Source organism: Orycteropus afer, unplaced genomic scaffold (assembly GCF_000298275.1).
Source record: "Orycteropus afer afer isolate SDZICR_OR568_19922 unplaced genomic scaffold, OryAfe1.0 scaffold00089, whole genome shotgun sequence".
In the NCBI taxonomy this organism is placed as follows: domain Eukaryota; kingdom Metazoa; phylum Chordata; class Mammalia; order Tubulidentata; family Orycteropodidae; genus Orycteropus; species Orycteropus afer.
In genome coordinates, this window is record NW_006921676.1 from 7,578,715 (window position 1) to 7,600,773 (window position 22,059).

Genomic DNA, 22,059 nt, shown 5'->3' on the forward strand with positions numbered 1-22,059 from the left:
GAGGAATGTCCCTTCTATTCCTATTTTGCTGAGAGTTTTGATCATAAATGGGTGTTGGATTTTATCAAATGCCTTTTCTGCATCAATTGATATGATCATATGGTTCTTCTCCTTTGTTTTATTTACGTGGTGGATTACATTGATATGGCTATAAATATTAATGGCAAATCTGACATAAAATGTTAGTAAAACTAGCAAAATAATAAAAGAATAATTCATCAAGCCTAGGGTTTATCTCAGGATTGGAAGGGTTAGGACACGTAGTAATGTATTCACAATGCTAATGGATTGGAAGAAAAGAATCCTATGTTTATTCCATTTGGTCAAATATACCTTGATTTAAAAAAAAAAAAAAAATGTTAAAATGTAGGAATAAATGGTTGCATCTCCAATACAAAAATACATCATGTTTAATGGGAAATATTAAGAAGAATTCTATTAAAGTCAAGAGTTAAAGTAAGGTTACACATTTCCCTCATGGAGTTAATATATATTTTTTGGTGATCAATATCATTCCAAGATGTAGCAGTTCTTTGCGCCATGTGGTTCCACTTCTCTGCATACTACTTCTATATTAAATACACACAAAATGACAAGAAGATAAAAGGCTATTTACTACATGTTACTTGTATAGCAAATGACTAGTTAGCTTGTGATGAATTAAATTGTTACATCTTATACTATGTAATATATAGTTAGTTGTTTTAAGAAAATAAGATAGCTATATGTGTACTCTATTGTTATTGAAATGAAATATCTTCAAGATACATTGTTAGTTGAAAAAAATAATCTGGCATCATCAGAAAATTATCAGAAAAACTTTAATAGTACAGAAGGTTATACAAAGCATGTATCTCTCACTACCATACCTAGTTCTTAGTTCTACTTTGTTAGCAAATAGTTCCTTTATTAGAATTTAAAATAAAATTTGGTCCTTTGATTCTTTAGGGCCAGTGGGGAGTGACAGCAGCAGAGGAAGAAGAAGAGAACAAAAGGATTCAAGAATTTCAAGAATCTATCCCAAAAATGTGTTCACAGTTGCGAATATTGACACATTTCTACCAGGTGCATATATGGATTAACAAAATGCTTATCAAATTAACATTTGTTATTTTCTATAATTAGTAGTTGCTTGCAAAGTGATTAAAAATGAATCATTTAAATCAATTTAGCACTTATTTATGTAGCTGTAAATGGTGGTTCTTAACTCTGGCTACACATTTGAATCACCTGGGGGAGGCTAAAAATTACTGATGCCTGAGACTTTTGCTGAGTTTCTGATGTACTTAGGGTACAGTTTAGCCTGGGTGTCAGGATATTTAAAAGCCTCAGTCAGTGTGCACCCTGTGCTGAGAAGCACTCACCTAGAGATTGTTCTGATTTTCACCTTACTGTAAGCTCAACTCTTTTCACCAGTAGTGATGGTGGATGGCTTTTGGAGGATCACTGCACATATTTGAAGCCCTTAAGATTTCATTGTATATCCCTTGCTATGAGACAGATAGAACTGTATTGTAAATATATTAGAAAGAAGTCTAAAGGGCCCAATATTCAGGATCACAGATGGAGTAGAGTTACCTGTTTTGGGGAGTCAGTACCCTACTGACATTTCTCAAATGCTGAAAAACAAAATTAAGTCTGTTGATTTTAAGCACAGGATGAACACTTGCTTAGTTTCTTAAGCACAGGTTAAAGAAGGAAGCTAATCTACAAACTACATATACATTCTCTGCTTTTTGTTTTCATTTTGTGGTTTCAGTTTCTAATTTCATCTTTTTCTCAGTGTGATTTTAGTGATGGGGAATATAGATGAAAAATGTTTATGAAAAATTTTTCTGTTCAGTTTATGATACATAATTAGAAAAACAAATGAAGCATTGACTCATATCTTTCAAAAATTATTTTTTTGTGTGTGTGCCAGTATACTCATATGGTTCAAAATTAAAAATTAAATATCTCCCACCCTGATTTGTAGGTATACAGTTTGATTTCCTCAGATCCTCATACTTTCAAATTTTCCCTAATGGAGTTAATATTTTTTTTTTTTTGGTGATCTCAATCAATATAATTCCAATTTTTATTCAAACTACAGTCTTAATCTTCTTTGTAAATCATTACTACTTAATTTTCTTTTCCTTAATAGAAAAACATTCTTTGCTGTTCTCTTTGTAGAGGTGCTTAAAAGCAGTACTGCAGTCATTGACTGCTTAAGAGTAAACACCCAGAGTCTCAAATTTGTTGAAAGAAACTATTTAGATTTACTTATAGTGAATTTTACATTCTTATATCTCAGGTTCATCACTCAATAGGAAATCATTATCTGTATATATTCACACACATAGACATTATACATTTGTAAAAAAGTAAAATTACTTTATATATGAGCCTACCCATGTATGAATTCTCCAGACATTCCCCTAAAATCTGCTTATAAGCTTTGGCATTCCTTTTTCTGACCAGAAACATGGAAAAGGATATGACAGCTGTTAAAGAGTTTGAAAAAGATTGACAAGGATATGGTGCTTCAATGACTTTTTCTGTGTCGATAAGAACTCTTCCAAGGCAGCTAGAAAATATGGAGACCTTGGACAGATCGTGTCTGCTAACAATGAAATAAGTTCTGTATTTTGTCATGGATGTTGTCTGTACTTATTAAGCAACTCTTTCCAACCCTAAGTAGAAACTTTGAGTAAATTTGCCATATTAAAGTTTGAATTAACTTCTATTGTATCTCATCAACTTTACAATGCTCTCTTGATAATGAGGAGGAATAATGACACTTTCTACACATCCCCTTTAAGAAGGCAACTTCAGCCTCAAGTTCATAAGTATTGGTACTTTAAGAAAATGATTTTGAAGATTTATACAAATATTTCATTTTACTTGGACCCTCAGTTAATGCCTGTGGATGCAGCACTGAAGAAATCAAGCAACATTGCATTCAGCAAATCTGTATCAAAAGACTTCTTTAAAGTGTTAAAAAGCAAAGATAACTAAGATGCGTCTCACCAAGCTATGGTATTTTTAGTCTCCTCATATGCATGTAGAAAATGGATGTTGAAAGTAAGGAAGACCAAAGATACTGTGGACTGCCAGAAGAATGGGAGTTCTGGTGGCGTAGTGCCTAAAGCATGTGACTGCTAACCAGAAGCCTGGCAGTTCAAACCCACCAGCCACTCCTCGGAAGGAAGATTGGGCAATCTACTTCCATAGTGATAGTGCCTCAGAAATCCAAGGAGGGTTGACCATGAGTTGGATTTGACTCTACGGCAATGAGTTTGGTTTTGGCAGAGTTAGCCAGAAGAACAACAGACAAATATGTCTTGGAAGAGGTACAACCAGAATGCTCCTTAGAAGCAAGGATGGTCAGACTTCCTCTCACATACTTTGAACATGTTATCAGAAGTAACCAGTCCCTGGGAAAGGACATTTTGCTTGGTAAAGTAGAGGGTCAACAAAAAAAAAGGAAGACCCTTAATGAGATGGCTTGACGCAGTGGCTACAACAATGGGCTCCAACAGGGCACTGATTGTGAGGATGGCACGGGACTGGTTAGGGTTTTGTTCTCTTGTACGTAGGGTCACCAGGAGTTAGAACTGACTTGACAACACCAATATATATTTTTTATGTCTTAAATTTATTTTCTAGTTGTGTTTTTATAACCGACTTATAATTACTCTTTCGTAAATAATGTGAAAGATTAAAAAAATTTAATACTGAGTTTAGTATTCAAAATAAAAAGAATAGTATGTGTTTATAATGGTTTACTTTGCTATTTTGCTTATAGAATGTAAGGGCAGAAAACTTGGTTAGTTTCTTTTAAATAAAATTTGTTGTTGTTGTTGTTATTTGCCGTCGAGTCGGCCCCGACTCATAGCGACCCCTCCTTGGGTTTCCGAGGCAGTATCACTATGGAAGTAGGATTGCCCAGCCTTCCTTCCGAGGAGTTTTTAGTCATAGATAATTTATATTTGTAAAAATGGAAATCACTAATAGGGCCTGCCAGCTTGGTGAACAGTAGAGTTATGAAATAACACTTGTTTCTTGGTGGACTTGTCAAGGTGGGTGTATGTTAAATGCTCGTTGACTTGGGAGGAAAAATAACTCCAAAGCGGATTAAAGAGAGGATACGTTTTCTGAATTTTTTTTTTTTCAGGAATTAATGTTATATTCTTTATGTTTCTTTTTAGGGTATTGTGCAGCAGTTTTTAGTGTTACTGACAACCAGCTCTGATGAAAGCCTTCAGTTTCTCAGCTTTAGATTGGACTTTAATGAACATTATAAGGCCAGAGAACCAAGACTGCGAGTATCTCTGGGCACTAGAGGGCGACGCAGTTCCCATATGTGAAGCATTTTGTATAATCACAAGGAGCTACAATTGATGTTAATTGTATTATTAGACATAAAAGTTCACTTTTAAATTCTAAAGCCAAGTGGCATGCTGCACAGTATCTACCATTTCTGTCCACAAATCCTTCAGGTGTTTAAATGGCACCATGTTCTGGAAGAATTTAAGGTCATGTTTTTATACACTTGAGTTGAATATATTTGTAATACCACTAAGTTAAATAGGTTGGTTTGCACTATTCAAGTTTTATTTTTTAAAATCTTCATATTTAAAAGATACCACACTTTGTTGAACTTCTGAGATCTCCATTATATAATTTATATTCATCATTTTGTAAGAAATCTGTTTCATTGTGAAAAAATTGTGATGGGATATTCATCAGTTAAGATGGTAATATCATTACTATTTTTTAAACATCCTCTTTAGATACCCTTTTTGTTGATATAATCAAATTGGAACAAAATGTCCCTACCAAAAAATATAGAGAGTATTTTATTTTTTTTTTTTTTTTTTTTTTGATGATGTAAAGTATTAATCTCTGTCAGAACCCTTATATCTTAATGTATTTTGTTTACATGTGTTTATTTTCTTTTCTCTTAAAGTTTACATTTTTGTATTTAATTTACTAAATCAAATAACTTTTAAAATAGGAGTGATGTAGAAGAAAAACATCCTTAACAGTGCATCTTAAATTTCTTGAAACTATTCACTGAAGCAATGTGTAAATATGAATGACTAGAAATGTTAATGAAGTATTTTATTTTCAAAATCCTGATAAGCATTGGAAAGAAATTGACATGGATGATGAAGATTTCCTTTTTCCTTGCCTATTTTTTCATTGTAAATATTTATATACTACGACCAGATGTTGGGGGGAAGTGTTTTTATGTAAAAAAGTCATATCAGGTCATATAAATTTGCCTTTATTATGTTCCATATATGGAAACTTAGGAAATTAAAAGCAATTATCTTTCAAGTGTATTGAGTATTTTTTGATGAACAGATGTAGCTCACTTGCCAAGTTTGGAAATTTGGGGTTGATAGCATTTGATTTAATGTGTTATAGTATATGGATTATTTGATAATCAGTGAAACCAAGACATTAGGCCATGTTTGCGACTTAAAATTGGCAAAGTTTACCTACCACTCAGTGCCTGTATGATCTATTGTTTTAGTGATCTCATGTCTGCTTCTGATTCCTTTCAGGTGTAGAGTCCATTTAAAATAAAAAGGAGAATCCAGATTCGTGGCAGGGCAGAAGTGAATGCATGTTGAGGTCAGAACTTCATAGGATAGAAATTTAACTGTAGTTTAAAAAGTCATAGAATCAGAAATTTTGAAGCAGGTTCTTTACAGCCAGGAATCATGGTATATTATGTATTTCCAAGAAAAATTTCCCAAAGTTAGTTGACCATAGAACCTGTTCTTATTTTATTTATTTGAAGTATTTGTCAAGGAATTAATATCCAGTAGGCTTACTCTGAAATGTGCTGTTCTAGACTGAGGGATTAAAACTCCATATAAAATGAGGGACTATCCAAGTAGTTACCTTAGATCTGTGATTTATGGATAAAGCTTCTGAGAAGATGTTCTTCTTTGTATCGATAGCCATGAAAGCCCTGGCAAGAGGTAAGTGTGCAGGTCTATTAGAATTATGAGTCAGAAAGGTTGAATTGTCACAATCACAGATACCTGTAAGAGTGTAGAGTGTGCTGATATGTAGTTAAGGTCTTTGAAGAATTCATTCCAGCCACAATGAAGTCTTTACTGTTAATGGACAGTGAGGTCTGTTACAGAGTAGAGATGCAGAGTAGCAATTGTCACATAAACCAAAATCAGCAAAGGTATTGATGGCTGGGAGGGTTCCAGACTAGGTGGTGGTGAGATAAGAGAGCAGTGCAGCAGAGAGGATCAAACGGGTTTTGGAAGCAGAGTATCATTTGCAGTGGCTCTGGGAATGTCACTAAATCTTGTTGTTGTGTGCCGTGGAGTCAGCCCCGACTCATAGCGACCCCTCCTTGGCTCTCTGAGGCACTATCACTATAGAAGTAGGTTGCCCAACATGTGCCGTGGAGTCAGCCCCGACTCATAGCAACGCCTCCTTGGCTCTCTGAGGCACTATCACTATAGAAGTAGATTGCCCAACCTTCCTTCCTTCCTTCCTAGAAAACAATAATCATTCCTGCCTTGCAGGGTTATTGTAAAGATTGTTGTTGTTATGTGCCGTTGAGTCGGCCCTGACTCATAGCAACCCCTCCTTGGGTTTCCAAGGCAGTATCACTATGGAAGTAGGATTGCCCAACCTTCCTTCTGAGGAGTGGCTGGTGGATTTGAACCACCAGCTTTCTGGTTAGCAGTCAAGTGCTTTAGCCACTATGCTACCAGAGCTCCTGTTGTAAAGATTAGAGGTACTGTTTGCTTAAGGTTTGGTTCATAATAGGTACCTAATAAATGGTACTGCTGTGTTCTGGTGGAGTGAAGCATTTTTCTCTGGATAGCTTAAGTAACCTAAACCTAGCTTTTCTGGAATTGAGGACACATTCTACCCACCTAGGGAGCTCTGGTAGCATAGTGCCTAAGACACATGACTGCTAACCAGAAGGCTGGCGGTTCAAACCCACCAGCCACTCCTCAGACGGAAGATGGGGCAGTCTACTTCCATGGTGATACTGCCTCGGAAACCCAAGGAGGGGTCCCTATGAGTCAGGTCTGACTCAACGGCACATAACAACAACAACAACAGGAAGTTTTAGTTACTGTGGCTGAATGGAAAGTTATTTATGATTGGATCTGTAATTCTGTTGAAAGGACTTGCCTTACTTGTGATTATTAGCTATTGAGCTCAGCTGAAGCAAGGAATACACTTGCCTTTACTTCCTTGCTGACCTTGTCTCTAGCAGAATGCATGGCATCAGTAATTCTGAAGTCCCTATGGGAAAATCTGTCCTCTGGACTTTAAAAAATAGGACATGAGAGCACAGCGAACACGTGAAGACCCCTGTTTATTTGTAACAGCACTGTTATCAAATAACTATGGTCATACTCAAATTGAGTCACAAAGCATAAATTATTTACAGAAACAGATATTTGTTACCAGAAGCTGAATTACCATCGTATTGTGTTTGATCTCTAAAGGTATAAATTCAGTTTGTGGTCTAAGGTAAACACCAGGGTTGCTTGCAGATGTTAATGTTTGATTTAAATACTTTGGTTATAGTTAAGAGACGTCTCTCCTGTTTTCTGTTCTTCAGTACCTGTAGAACTAAAAATTAAATGGTTGGCCCTATGTTACTAATAAAAACATCCCTTCTTCCAGTAAACATTTTATGTACTTCAATAGATATGTAAGAAGAATTAGAACAATACATAGAAAATTAGAATTCAGAAATAGTAATTTTGTAAGTTATATGGAAATAATGATTAGATGAATGCAATTAAACATGTGAATGCTAGGTAGAACAAGGTTAATTCTGAATTTGGTGCAGTTGGAGCTAGATTGCTAAGGTCTGTTGGAATTTGACTTGGTGGAAAACAAAGGAAGAGTGACAGATCAAATTAACTCACAGATGTCAATTCTTAGAGCTTTTTGTAATTTGTCAGAAATAGCACAGTCTTGCACTAGTAATTGTTTGTCCTAATGACCCCACTTAGTTTTAATAACATAAGAATTACTTGGCACCTTTTTAGTGGGTAGAATATAAACAACTTTTCATTTTCTACTGAGGTTATTAGATTATTTGGAAATTTTTAGTTAACTTCTGGAAATTTTTACTTTCTATATGATCATGCATGTTCATTTAGATTTCAAATTCATTGGCACTAATTTTTACATAGATGCCATTATAATTTTTTTAATACTCATGTTTGAGTTATACTCCTTTAATTCCTAATGTTGCATATTTTATTTATTTTTTTCCTGGTACATTTACCAAAGTTTATAATTTAGATCTTTTCAAGAATAATCCCTTTTTTGGCGTTATTTATCATTGTATGATATATGCTTTTTGCTTTATTTATAAATTACAGTTTTTATATTTACTATTTTCCACTTTCTTTTGGGTTATTTCTTCAATTGAATTCTTAGAGAATTTATTTTCTCATTGTTAATAAGCATTTCAAAGTATGAATTTCCATCTGCATATAATTTTAGTTATATCAGGTTTTTTTATAGTGGATTCTCAATGTCATTAGTTCCTAACTAGTATTTATTTGCTGATGCTTACTTTTTGACTTGATAAAGCTACAATTTCAAATTTTCAAGGATACTAACTTTTTTTACATTGCTTCTTTTTGAAAAAGAAGAATAAAAGAAAATAAAATTTTCCAAGCCATATATTAAGAATATAAAGCTACAGTGAATGAAGCAGTGTGACACAGGATAGAAAGAAACATCATTGGAATGGAAGAAAGTGTCCAAAAATGCCTGTATTTATGGATGTTTCGTATATGATGGCAATTCACTTCACATGTATGGTACATGTCTGATTATTTAAACAGATGCTTTCGGCGATTGTTTTGGGCAAAGCATTTAGGAAAAAAGAGCTTAATCTCATATTACACAAAATGAGATGGGTTAAATATTTTAAATATTAAGACTAAAAACATTTTAATTACTAGAATAAAATGAGGGAATATTTTTCGTAATCTCAGTGTTTGTAATAGTTTTTTTTTTTGAAGCACCATCTATACCTATGTTTATTTGATTTTACGACAAAACATAACCAGTTTTATTGAGGGGAAAAATTGAATACTATTGTGGATTGTTAATACAAATAAGATGGACAAGTAAGATGTATGCCTGAGGTCAAGTGACTGAATCGTCTCAGATACTCTCGTTCGTGCTCTTGTGCATTGAATAACCTTCATTATAATGTACTCCGGTGACTACTGAGAGCCCCTCTGCTGGTTGAAGATCTGCTGAAATTTGTCCAGACTCTCCATTCCAGGTTCTGAAGCAGCTAAAGACTCTTCGTGGATTCCATACTCTTCATGTTTTCTTCAACTTCATTGTTCTAAGGTTGTTGAGTTCTTTCTTGCTTGAGTCCCAAGCCAGTATATATCCAACATGGCCCCTTTTCCACCATCAGAAATTATTCTTGACATTTACTAGTTAGTTATTTTACTGAGAATTTCAGAATTCACAACCACATCTCACACTAAAGCTTATCAACATTTTGCTGATCCTTACTTTTGCCCTCTTCTAAAACCCAAACTCCCAAAATAAACTTTTATATTTGACATGTAATCACCTAGAAACTTTTTTTTTCCCCCTCTCTTGTAGATTGGGTGACAGTTACAGGGCAAATTAGTTCTCCATTTAACAATCTATACACATTTTGTAACACTGGTTGCAATCCCCTCAATGTAGCAACACTTCCCCAGTAATACTATTCTTAACATGACACCAAGGACAAAACTAAAGCAAAATAATTTTAGATTTGACTACATAAAATAGAAAATGATTACACAGGAAAAGGCAGCATTAAAGAGTTAAAACAAATGACAGACTTAGAAAATGTAATCGCAGTATTTGTAACAAAGTTATATTAATTACAGCCTATTATAAGTTAATACAAATGCTACAGATAATTCCAAGGATTATCAATTGGCAATTCAAAGAAGAAATACAAAACAAATAAAACACAAAAATGCATAGTAGCACCTATACTAGTAAAATTTTAAACAGTAAATGAGGGATAATTGACATCTAATTACTATATATACCTAAAGGCTACAATTTGATAAATTTTGTCTGTAAGTATACACCTGGGAAACCAGCACCGCTATCGAGGTAATGAATATATCCATCACCCCCAAATGGTTCCTTTGTTACTTCTGTCTCTATTTATCTCATCTCCAGGAAACCAGTGATATTTTCCTGTCATTATAGATTACATTAAATTTTTCTATAAATAGAATTATAGAAGATATATTCTTTTTGGGGGGGCAGAACATAATTATATTGAGCTATATCTGTGTTGTTGCCTGTATGAAGAATTCCACTTTATTGTTGAGTAGTCCCTTATATGGATACATGACCATTTGCTTATCCATTAACCTTTCGTTGGCTATTCAGGTTGTCCCCGGTTTTTGACTTTTATAAATAGTTGTAAATATTTGTTTACAAGTCATTTTATGGATAAATATTTTCATTTCTTTTGAGTACCTAGTAGTGGAATGGCTAGATATGACAGATGTGTATTTAACTTTTTAAAACTCTGTCAAACTGTTCTCCAAAGTAGTAATACCATCTTACATTCTCAGCAGAAGTGTATGAGTTCCAGTCACTCCACATCCTTGTCAACTCTTGGTACAGTCAAATTTCTAATGTTAAATATTCTAATATGTGTATAGTGGGTATCTCATTTTGGTTTTAATTTGCCTTTGTCTAATGTCTAACGTCTTTATGCATCTTTTTAAGTGTTTATTTGTGTGAAACTGTATTAAAATGGTTTGCCCTTTTTTATTATTATTATTGTTTGTTTTATTATTGTGTTTTGACAGTGTGTTTTGCAAGTTCTTTATGTATCTGGATGTAAGTCTTTAATCAGATAGGTGATTTGCAGATATTTTCTCCCAGTTTGTGCCTTGTCTTTATTTGTTTTGTTTTCATTTTAACTGCAAAATGGAACTCTTTAATGAAGGCAATATTTATGTATCAACCTACAACTAAAGCAGAGTTGTCACCATGTTTATAGTAAAGAAGATTTCAATTATTGTCAATTTTAGCTCATAGCTATTTATTTAGATCTTCACTGCACATCCCCTGTGGCTGTAAAGCATGAATTACGGCTGGTCTAAATTGAGATGTGCTGGATATAAAATACACTCCAGATTTTGAATGGTTAGTATGAAAAAAGAATGCAAAATAGCTCATTAATACTTTTATTTCATACTGATTACATGTTGAAGTGACAATATTTTGTATGTACTTGCTTAAATAAAATATATTAACATTAATTTTGCATGGTTTTTTTAAAATGTATTAGAAAATTTAAAATTGCTTATGTGACTCTTGCTATATTTCAGTTGGACAGCAGTGGTTTAGATCTTTAGGTTTTCTTAAAAAATGCATTTTGTTGAGATATAATTTATGTACAGTGAAATACACAAAACTAAAGTGACATGGGTCAAGGAATTTCTTTTTCTTTTTTTTCCTGCAATGTTCCTTCCCCTCCCCTCCCATGCCTGGCAACCAACGAAGAAAATTCCCTTCCATATATAAACCTTTCCTTGACCCTCCACAACAACGAATACTGTATTTGTACTTCTGTGATTGACTTCTTTCACTCAGCATAATTTTGTCCAAGTTCATCTATATGATGTTTTGCAGACTCTATGTTATCCTTTAGTGCTGAATAGCATTCCATTGTGTGTATGTACCATAGTTTGGTCATCCACTCTAATGCGGAAGGGCACGTAGGTTGTTTCCATCTTTTTGCTATTGTAAATGGTGCTGCTATGAACATGAGTGTGCATATATCTGTTCCTGTCCTGGCTTTCACCTCTCTAGGATATATACCTAGTAATGGGATTGCTGGGTCAAATAGTATCTCCAATTTCAGCTTTCTAAGGAATAGCCATATTGCTTTCCATAGTGGTTGAATCATTTCACAGTCCCACAGCAGTGTATGAGAGTCCCAATCTCTCCACATTCCCCACCAGCATTTGTTATTCTCTGTCTTGTTGAACCTTGCCATCAGTGCTGGGGTGAGATGGTATCTCATTGTTGTTTTGATTTGCATCTCTCTGATGGCCAATGATTGTGAGCATTACTTCATATATTAGCTGGCCACCTGAATATCCTCCTTGGTAAAGTGTCTATTCATGCCCATTTTTCAGTTGGATTGTTTATTTCTTTGGTGTTGAGGTGTTGGAGTTTTCTATAAATCTTAGAAATAAGTCCATTGCCAGATATGTAATTACCGGCAAATATGAATTTGTTGCTGTCATTTTTGTTATGTGCTTTTTCATGGTGTCTATTTATTTGTTCCATATAATTTTCTATGCTGAGCTCATTTTGTTTATGAATCGTGTTATCATTTCCTTCGTTGCTGTTGTTTTAGTATTTGCTAAATATTTGTGCTGGTCCTCTTTTTTATTTTGATGTGAAGGTTTATCATTTTTCTTTGAGGTTACCCTGTGATTTATAATTTTCTTCCCAAGTTTAGAACAGTTCATTCTCTCTTGTAGTTGTCTTGACTTCTCCACCAGCTAGAAGTTCTGTAACACACAGTGTTTTTCTTTAGGTCAATTCTCATGTCCCAACACCACTTGGAAATATTCAGGCTGTTGGTCTCGTCAGAGCAGCTGACAGTCCACAGCTCTGACCGGCTCTGTACTCACTTTTTCATTCAGGCTTTTCCACTAGTTGGTGCCTAATCTACTTCTGTATAGTTCCTTTCATAGCTCAGGGCTCCAGGATTATCTTCTGTATCTCTGTCAATAGGTTTTTCTTTTCTTTGTTGAAGAGGGTCTGTGTTGCTTGTCTGCCTATTCCTCCATCTACCGGAAGTCCGAGATCTTTAGTTTTTTTTTTTTTTTTTTTAAATAAACTTTATATTAGAATAGTTTTGGAATTACAGAATTATTCCAAAATAATAGAGTTCCTATATATCCCTGTACCCTATTTTACCTATTATTAACATCTGACATTAGCAAGGCACATTTGTTACAATTAATTAGCATTATTATTAACCACAGTCCACACTTCATTCAGTTTCCTTAGTTTTTGCTTAATGTTCTTTTTTGTGTCTCTAGTAAATCACTTTGCATTTAGTTGTCATGTCATCTCCTTTGGCTCCTTTTGTGTTTGACAATGTCTCAGACTTTTTGATGACATTGACAGTTTTGAGAATTAATGCTTAGATTATTTTATAGAATGTCCCTCAAATGAATTTTGTCTGATATTTTCTTATGATAAGACTGGGGTTATGGGGGGGGGGACTTCTGGTAAGATGGCAGAATAGGCAGACAAACCCCACAGACCCTCTTCAACAAAGAAAAGAGAAACCAATTGACAGAGATACAGAAGATAATCCTGGAGCCCTGAGCTTTGCAAGGAAGGATACAGAAGTGGATTAGGCACCAACTAGTGGAAAAATCTGAATGAAAACAGTGAGTATGGAGATGGTTAGAGCAGTGGAATGTCAGCTACTATGTCAGGACTGACAGCCTGAATATTTCCAAGTGATGTTGGGACCTGAGAATTACTCTAATTATCAGCCCTGGTCACCTGAGGCTGCAGGGACAACTGCACTGGTGGCCTATGATTAGGAAGGGAAACAGCAAGGAGGAAGACAACCTGAGCTGTGGACTTTCGACTGTCCAGAGGGTGCAGCCATTTTGATTGTTTATACATGAGGGCCATTTTGGATTCTTAAAGTGATTGAGGGAGCAGCTATTTTGAAGGTTTACAAGTAGCAGACATTTTGAATATTTAAAGTAACCGAGGGCACAGCCATCTGGAATGTTTATACGTTGTGGCCATTTTGAATTTTAAACTAACAGCATTCTCATTCGGGCTCCAGGAACCTAACAATAGGCTCTGTTTGCCAAGGATGGCAGGGACATATGGGAGGCAGACAATGGGAAAGGAGACAGGTGGTGAGTATGTAAGTGCTGCCAACCAGCATATAGAGGAGTACAGCACAGTACCCTGCTTGTGTAGATAACATACAAAGAAAATTAAAATCGTGGGCAAGTCACTCCAACATATAATCACCAATAAAATATAAACACAAAAATGTCACAATGCCTCAATGACAGAGCATCACAGCCCACACAAAGAAGCAAGATAAAGCAGGAGAAACAGGACCAGGATACAGACCCAGAACACATCCCTGGGAAGATACAGCATAGGAATTCCCTGATAAGGAATTCGAAAGAATTATATTTCGGTACCTTCAATGAATTGAGCAACAGATCAAGGAAAACACTGAAAAGATGGAGGAAAACAGAAAAAAACCTAGAACAATTTTGAAAGACAATACAAGAAAAAAATGACAAAATAAATGAAAAATTAGAAATGATACAAAGCCTACAGACAGAAATCCAGAAGGTTAATACTAAATCTTCAGAAATAGATAACTCATTGAAAGGGCAAAGGTGTAGAACGGAATCAATGAAGACAGAATTTGTGAGATTGAAGGCAAATACCTGAACACCTCTTTGGAAAGGGAACAATCAGAAAAAAAGATCTAAACAAAATTAAGAAAGCCTAAGGTTCATATGGGATACCATCAAAAGGAATAACCTACTTGTAATCGGAATTCCAGAACAGGAAGAAACAAAACCACAGAGAAAATTGTCAAAGATTTGTTGGAAGAGAAGTTTCCTGCTATGATGAAAGATGAAATATATCTATTCAGGAAGTCCAATGAACACCAAACAGGATAGACCCCCCAAAAGAAAATCACCAAGACATATCATCATCAAACTCAGCAAAACCAAAGACAAAGAAAGAATCATGAGAACAGCACAGGAAAAATGAAAGTTACCTACAAGTTGCAACCAATAAGAATAAGCTCAGATTTCTTGGCAGAAGCCATGCAGGTGAGAAGACAATGGGATGGTGTATATAAAAACCTGAAAGAGAAAAATTTCCAACCAAGAATTTTATACCCAACAAAATTGTCCCTCAAATATAATGGTGAAATTAGGACATTTGTAGATAAGCAGAAATTAAGGGAATTTGTTAAAGGCAGACCAACCTTAAAAGAGATGCTAAAGGGAGTCCTTTGGACAAAGAAGCAACAACAGCCAACAACAACTGACCATTAACACACATGATGACATAACCCAGAAACCAACCAAGTTATGGAAGTATCCAAAGTAAATAATCTACAAGATTGTAAACAGGGAACCAGAGACATCAATTGACAAATGAAGACAACTACAAACCAAAAGAAGGAAAAAACTGTGTTACAGAACTTCTAGATGGTAGGGAAGTCAAGACAACTACAAGATAGAACAGATTGTTCTAAATTTGGGAAGAAATTATAAATCACAGGGTAACCTCAAAGAAAAAGATAAATCTTCACATCAAAATAAAAAAGAGTGCCAGTACAAATATTTAGCAAATACTAAAACAATAGCAATGAAAGAAGTGATAACACCAATTCATACACAAAACAAGCTCAGCATAGAAAATTATATGGAACAAAGAAATAACCCCACAATAAAGCACATAACAAAATGACAGCAACAAATTCATACTTGTTGATAATTACATATCTGGCTAGGGACTGATCTCTAAAATTTATAGAAAACTCCAACACCTCAACAATAAAAAGATTAACAATTCAATTAAAAAATGGGCAGAAGACATGAATGGACACTTCACCAAAGAGGATATTCTGGCTACCAGCAAATACATGAAGAAATGCTCACAATCATTAGCCATCAGAGAGATGCAAGTCACAACAACAGTGAGATACCATCTCACCCCAGCACTAATGGCAAAGTTCAACAAGACAGAAAATGGCAGATGCTGGTGAGGATGTGGAGAGATTGGAACTCTCATACTGCTGGTGGGACTGTAAAATGATACAACCACTGTGGAAAACAGTATGGCGATTCCTTAAAAAACTGGAATTAGAAATACCATTTGACCCAGCAATCCCATTACTAGGCGTATATCCTAAAGAAGTGAGAGCTAGGACAAGAACAGATACATGAACACCTACGTTCATCGCAGCACTATACAATAGCAAAAAGATGCAAACAACCTACATGCACATCAAAAGAAGAATGGATAACCAAACTGTGATACATTCACACAATAGAATAGTGTGCAACACTAAAAATTAATGTAGACTCTACAAAACACCACAGAGTTTACATTATTAAAATAACATGGATGAACTTGGAGGATATTATGCTGAGTGAAATAAGTCAATCACAGGTAGACAAATATAGTGTTAGTTCATTATTGTAAAAAATCAAGGAAAGATTTATATATGGAAGGGAATTTCTTTGTTGATTACCAGGAGTAGGAGGGGAGGGGAGAGGAGGGAACACTGCAAAAAAAAAAAAAAAAAAAAATTGATCCATAGCACTTTAGTTTTGTGTATTTCACTGTACATAAATTATATTTCAATAAAATGCATTTTTAAAAAAAGACTGGGGTGACGGGCTTTCAAAGAAGACTACAGAGTCGAAGGGCCATTCTTGTTAGATTCTATCAAGGGTACATACTACCAACATGACTTATTATTACTGTTATTAATCTTGATCACCTGGCTGAGGTAATGTTTTCTCCATTATAGAGTTACTCTTCTGTTTTTCCCCTCTTCATGCCATACTCTTTGAAAGGAAGTCACTATGTGTAGCCCACACTTATGGGGTCGTGAGTTATGATAGATAACACCTTCTTGAGGGTGGTATATTTGCATAAATTATTTGAGATTCTTCTAGATGGAAGATTGGTCTGTTCTCCCCTATGCCTTTGTTTGTTCAATCATTTATTTATATCTGTATGGAACCACAGGTATTTCATAATTTGAGTTTAATTCATTCCTCTATTTTATTGCTCTAATTTTTCCAACTTTGGTAATTGGGAGCTTTTTAAAAAAAAAAAAAAAACTTGATTATATTCTTTATTGGTATTAAATTTACCTTCATGTTCTTTTAATATTTTAAATATATTTTGTTATTTAAAATACTATGCTTTACTCATTTGATCTTTTTCAACACACTGTGGTGGTTATGTTTGTGTGTCAACTTGGCTGGGCCTAGTTGAGTGGCTGGGCAGCTGGATGTAGGTAGTTATTCCTCATGGTGAGATTGGTCATTAACTCCATGGCAGAATCTACTGTGAACAGCTGAGTAGCTGCCTTTGGGTATGTGGTCTGCTTCCCGTATATAAGAAACAGCTTTGGGAATGGTCTCTAGCTTATGGCACGCTTGGACCCTGCATGTAGCCGTGTCATTGTTCAGCAGCCTGCCATGCTCTGCCAACCTTGGAACTTAGAATGGACTTGAATTAATGGCCTGCCTTGTGGTTTGGTAACATCAGTACTGTGCCATTTTATTTGTCAACTTTGGGCTTGTTAGCCTCAGTAGCTGCCTGAGTGAAGATATGCCTCTAGCTTCAGTGGACCAGGAGTAAGAGGCAGAATTGAAGCCAAAGGTCGGGAGCTTTCACCCAGCCCCTAGAGCCTGGCATTTTGAACTCAGACTTCTAGCCTCCCAAACTGAAGAGAATAAATTCCTGGTTTTAAGGCCATCCCATTTGTGGTATATTTGTTGTCAGAGCGGCACTAGGTAACCAGAACAGAATATGGTACCAAGAGAGTGGGGTGCTGCTCTGATGGATATCTAAAATGTGGAAACAGGAGTGGAGTGCATCCTTGACCCATAACCCTGGCAGAGGGACCCTGGCATACAGCATGAGACACAGCAGAAGCAGAGCCCAGAGATTGGCATGAGACAGCAACAGCCTTACTGGCCCATGGAGGAGAAAGCTTGATGCCTTTGTTTAGGTGGCTTACTGGTGGAGTGGGTTGCCTTTGGGCATTAACTGATAGAAGAGACTGGCATGAATGGAGTAGCTGTTTGGCTGGCCCATGGAGCAAGAAAGCTGAGTGCTTTTTGGGCAGGAAGATTTTCAGCAGAGTGGGTTGCCTTTATCATTAATTGGCAAAAGCGGAGAGACCAAGGAAACAGGAAGCAGAACTGCCTTGGTATCAAGGGTAGGACCATGGCCTTTGGATGTGGAACCACCACAGTCCCCTAGGTTTCAAAGAGCCAGGCCTTCACCAACTTGGTTCTGGAGTGTGGGGCTGCTCGTTCCTGTGAGCCAGTGGGATGGAGCCATAGCCGCTGCCCAAGAGTGAGGGGGCAGGGCTGCCATGCCCAAGAGGGAGAGGAATGGAGCCCTCCAGGCCACGGGGGGTTGAGGTTGCCACTCAGGAACTAGGGGACTGGAGTCACCCAGTGAAGAGATCTTACAGGTGCCAAGTTGACAACGGATGGAATTGTGGTGGTTATGTTTGTGTGTCAATTTGTCTGGGTCTGGTTGAGTGGCTGGGCAGCTGAATGTAGTTATTCCCCGTGATGAGATTGGTAATTAACTCCATGGTGGAATCTATTATCAACAGCCGAGTTAGCTGCCTTTGGATATGTGGCCTGCTTCCCATATATAAGAGAGTGGGAATGGTCTCTAGCTTATGGCACGCTTGAACCCTGCATGTAGCCATGTTGTTCAGCAGTCTGCCATGCTCTGCCAATCCTGGGACTTTCAATGGGCTTGAATCAATGGCCTGCCGTGTGGTTTGGTAACATCGGGCCTGTGCCATTTTATTTGTCGACCTTGGGCCTGTTAGCCTCAGCAGCCAGTAGCTACCTGAGTGAAGAGATGCCTCTAGCTTCAGTGAGCTGGGAGCAAGAGGCAGAGCTGAAGCCCAAGGTCGGGGTGCTTTCACACAGCCCCTAGAGCCTGGCACTTTGAACTCGGACTTCTAGCCTCCCAAACTGTAAGAGAATAAACTCCTGTTTGTTCAAGCCATCCCATTTGTGGTGTATTCTTGTCAGTGGCACTAGGTAACCAGAACGCTGTCTTTGCATTAGTTTAAAATGTGCTCAAAAACAAAAATATTATGAGAAATTTACTTTTTTGTGTGTTCTTGTAGCTTCTTCTTCTTTTTTTTTAATTTTTATTGTGATTTGGCTGAAAGTTTACAGAGCAGAATAATTTTCCATACAGCAGTTCATACACATTTTATGTCATGACATTGACTGCAGTTCCCCACAATGTAACTGCTGACATAGATAAACCCCCATTATTGTGGTGTTTTGTTGTTGTTGTTTTGTTTTGTTTTTTGAACACTTTCTTTTGAATCACTACAAGATGCTCTAGGCTCATCTTTCATATTTCTTGTCCCAGGCCTAGATTCAGTCATCTTCCAAGGTATGACTTGTCTTTTCATCCTTTTAAGAATGTCTTTCAAAATGCAGAGGTTTAATTTTGATGGAGTATACTTGCAGCACAGTGAATTACTTACTATGGCCCTTCTAGCCTATACTGTTTTAAGTCCCACCAAGTGACTCAGTGGGACTATGGAAATGAGGTCTTTGTGGCCTACCAAGGGGACTGGAAAGCTTGCTAATAACGTAAATAAAGTGCATGGCACCCTTGTGGAGGTGGGACCATGAGAACAAAATGTGTGGGACCCCAATGAGGGGATTGTTCAATTTCGCCATCCACTAGGCTTATAATGAGCCATCCCAGAAGAAGAGGAAAGAACTTCACAATCACCAAGAAGAACTAAGAGTGGAGTGTGTCCTTTGAACCTGGGATCCCTGCTCTGAGAACCTTGCAGACAGAGGACACAGAGCAGTAATATCAGAGATGGTGAGCAGCAGTGGCAGAGAAATGGTGGCACTAGAGGCAGCAGAAGTAGGAGACAGTACAGTGAGGTTCCTGGCCCATGGAGCAAGGCAATTACAGTGGGTGTGTCGATCCATGGAGCGAGAGAGCTGAGCACCTTTGGGCAGGAGGCTTGCTGGTAGAATAGGTGCTTCTTGACATTTGGTGGTGGAGCTAGGGTCATCTACCTATGGAACGAGAGAGCTGACTGCCTTTGGGCTGAGGCTTACTGGCAGAGTGGGGTACCTCCAGAGACTTACCAGAAGAGCTAAAAGAGCTTTGCAATACTTGCCTGAGCAGGGTAAAAGCCAAACCGAGGGGCTGAGGGCCAGAGATTGGCCTGCCTACAGTATGCCAGAGAAGAAACTGTTGTTCCTGAACCTGAATTATAAACTGTTACTTCCCTAATGAACTCCATAACTGTGAGAATGGTCTGAATTCTATGTGGTCGTTGCAACAAATCACTGAACCCAGAAGAGGAATAGTACTGTGGGAGGGATGGTTGGTGTCAGAATTGATTGAAAAAAACAGGTTGGAGAGAGTAGGTATGTCTGACCTGCACCTTGTAGGAATCAGCCTTGGTCTGTTGATGCTGATCTTGATTCTCCTTCCCTCTGGTGAAGTTAGATGAGGAGGTCTGACACTGACTTTTCCATGTCATTTTTACACCAATTTACACATTATTTTTCTTTTGTGGATCATGATTTTGGTGTTACATCTAAAAAAAAATGCTTGCTCATCCTAAGATCATGAAGTTAGTTTTTCACATTTTCTTCTACAAGTTTTACATTTTTAGGTCTGAGATTCATTTTGAGCAAGCTTTTACATTTAGCAACTCTGGTGGCATAGTGCCTAAAGCATTTGACTGCTAACCAGAAGGCTGATGGTTTAAATCCACTGAGCCACTCCTCAGAAGGAAGGTTGGGCAATCTACTTCCATTGTGATACTGCCTCGGAAACCCCAGGAGGGGTTGCTATGAGTCAGATCCCACTCCATGGCAGTGGGTTTGGTTTTTGAGTTTTTACATTTACAAACAATGGTAGTACAAAGTTTGGATTTGTGGATATCCCATTGTTCTAGCATCATTTGTTAGAAAGACAAATTTCTCCACTGAAATTCCTTTGTCATATCAGTTGACCATATATGTGTGCATTTATTTGTGGACTGTATTCTATTCCATCAATCTATTCTATCTTGATACCAATATTGTACTGTCTGATCCTAATAATGTTGTGCCATTGAGTCATGTCCGACTCAGAGAGACCTCACGTACAGCAGAACAAAGCACTGCCCAGCCCTGTGCCAGCCTCTAATAATAAGTATAATAAACTTTCAAGTAATGTAGCACAAGTCTTCAATTTTGTTTTTCAAAGTTGTTTTGCCTTGTCTATGTCCTTTGTAAGGTCCCTGGTTGATGCAAATCATTAAGCACTTGACTACAAACTGAAAGATTGGCAGTTCAGAGGCATCTTGGAAGACAGGTCTGGCAATCTGCTCCTGGAAAGTCACATTCTTGAAAACTCTATAGAATTATTCTACTCTGCATAGGAGGGGTCTTGAGTTGGAATTGACTCCTTGACAACTAAAAACAGCCATATATCTTTTGTATCTCTATGTGAATTTTAGAATCAGCTTGAAAATATCTACAGAAAAGCTCACTGGGATTTTAATTGATTGCATTCAGTCAGTTACTCAATTTGGACAATACTGGATTGTTTAAACAATATTGGATCTTCTAATCCATGAACATGATTTAACTCTCCGTTTATTTAGGTCATCTTTATTTCAGCAGTATTTTGCAGTTTGTATCGTACAGGTTTTACATACCCTTTGTTAAGTATATCCCTAAATATTTCATACTTTTTGATGCTATTATGAATTACATTTCTTATTAATTTTAATTTCCAATTGCTCATTTTTAGTTTATACTAGTACAGTTAATTATGTATATTGATCTTGTATCCAACAATATTATCCAACTCATTTGTTAATTTGAGTAGCTTTTTTGTAGATGCGAAAGAATTTTTACATAGATTGTAGTCTTCAAAGAAAGATCGTTTCACAACTTCTTTCCAACTTAGATGCCTTTTATTTCTTTTGTTTGTTTATTTGTGTTTGTTTTTTGAATTTTTGTTTTTGCCCTGTTGTATTGGCTAGAACCTGTACAATGTTCAATAGAGCAAACATTGTTACCTTGTTTCTGGTTGTAGGAGAAAGGATGAAGTTTTTCACCATTAAGTGTGATGTGAACTGTGGTTGCCCTTCATCAAGTTTAGAAAGCCGCCTTCTACTCCAAGTCTGCTAAGATTAGCAATAAATATTGGATTCTGTGAAATTTT

The 22,059-nt window shown here is 36.6% G+C and overlaps 1 protein-coding gene across 1 annotated transcript in view; it reads left to right on the forward strand.

Moving 5' to 3' along the window:
- TUBGCP3 (tubulin gamma complex associated protein 3) overlaps window positions 1-4,349 on the forward strand; it is a 220,043-nt gene extending 215,694 nt beyond the window's left edge. The window contains exons 21-22 of the mRNA XM_007942386.2: window positions 949-1,065; window positions 4,191-4,349. Coding sequence (XP_007940577.1) covers window positions 949-1,065; window positions 4,191-4,349 — 276 coding nt within the window. The remainder of the gene's footprint in view (window positions 1-948; window positions 1,066-4,190) is intronic.
- Window positions 4,350-22,059: the final 17,710 nt, after the last annotated feature.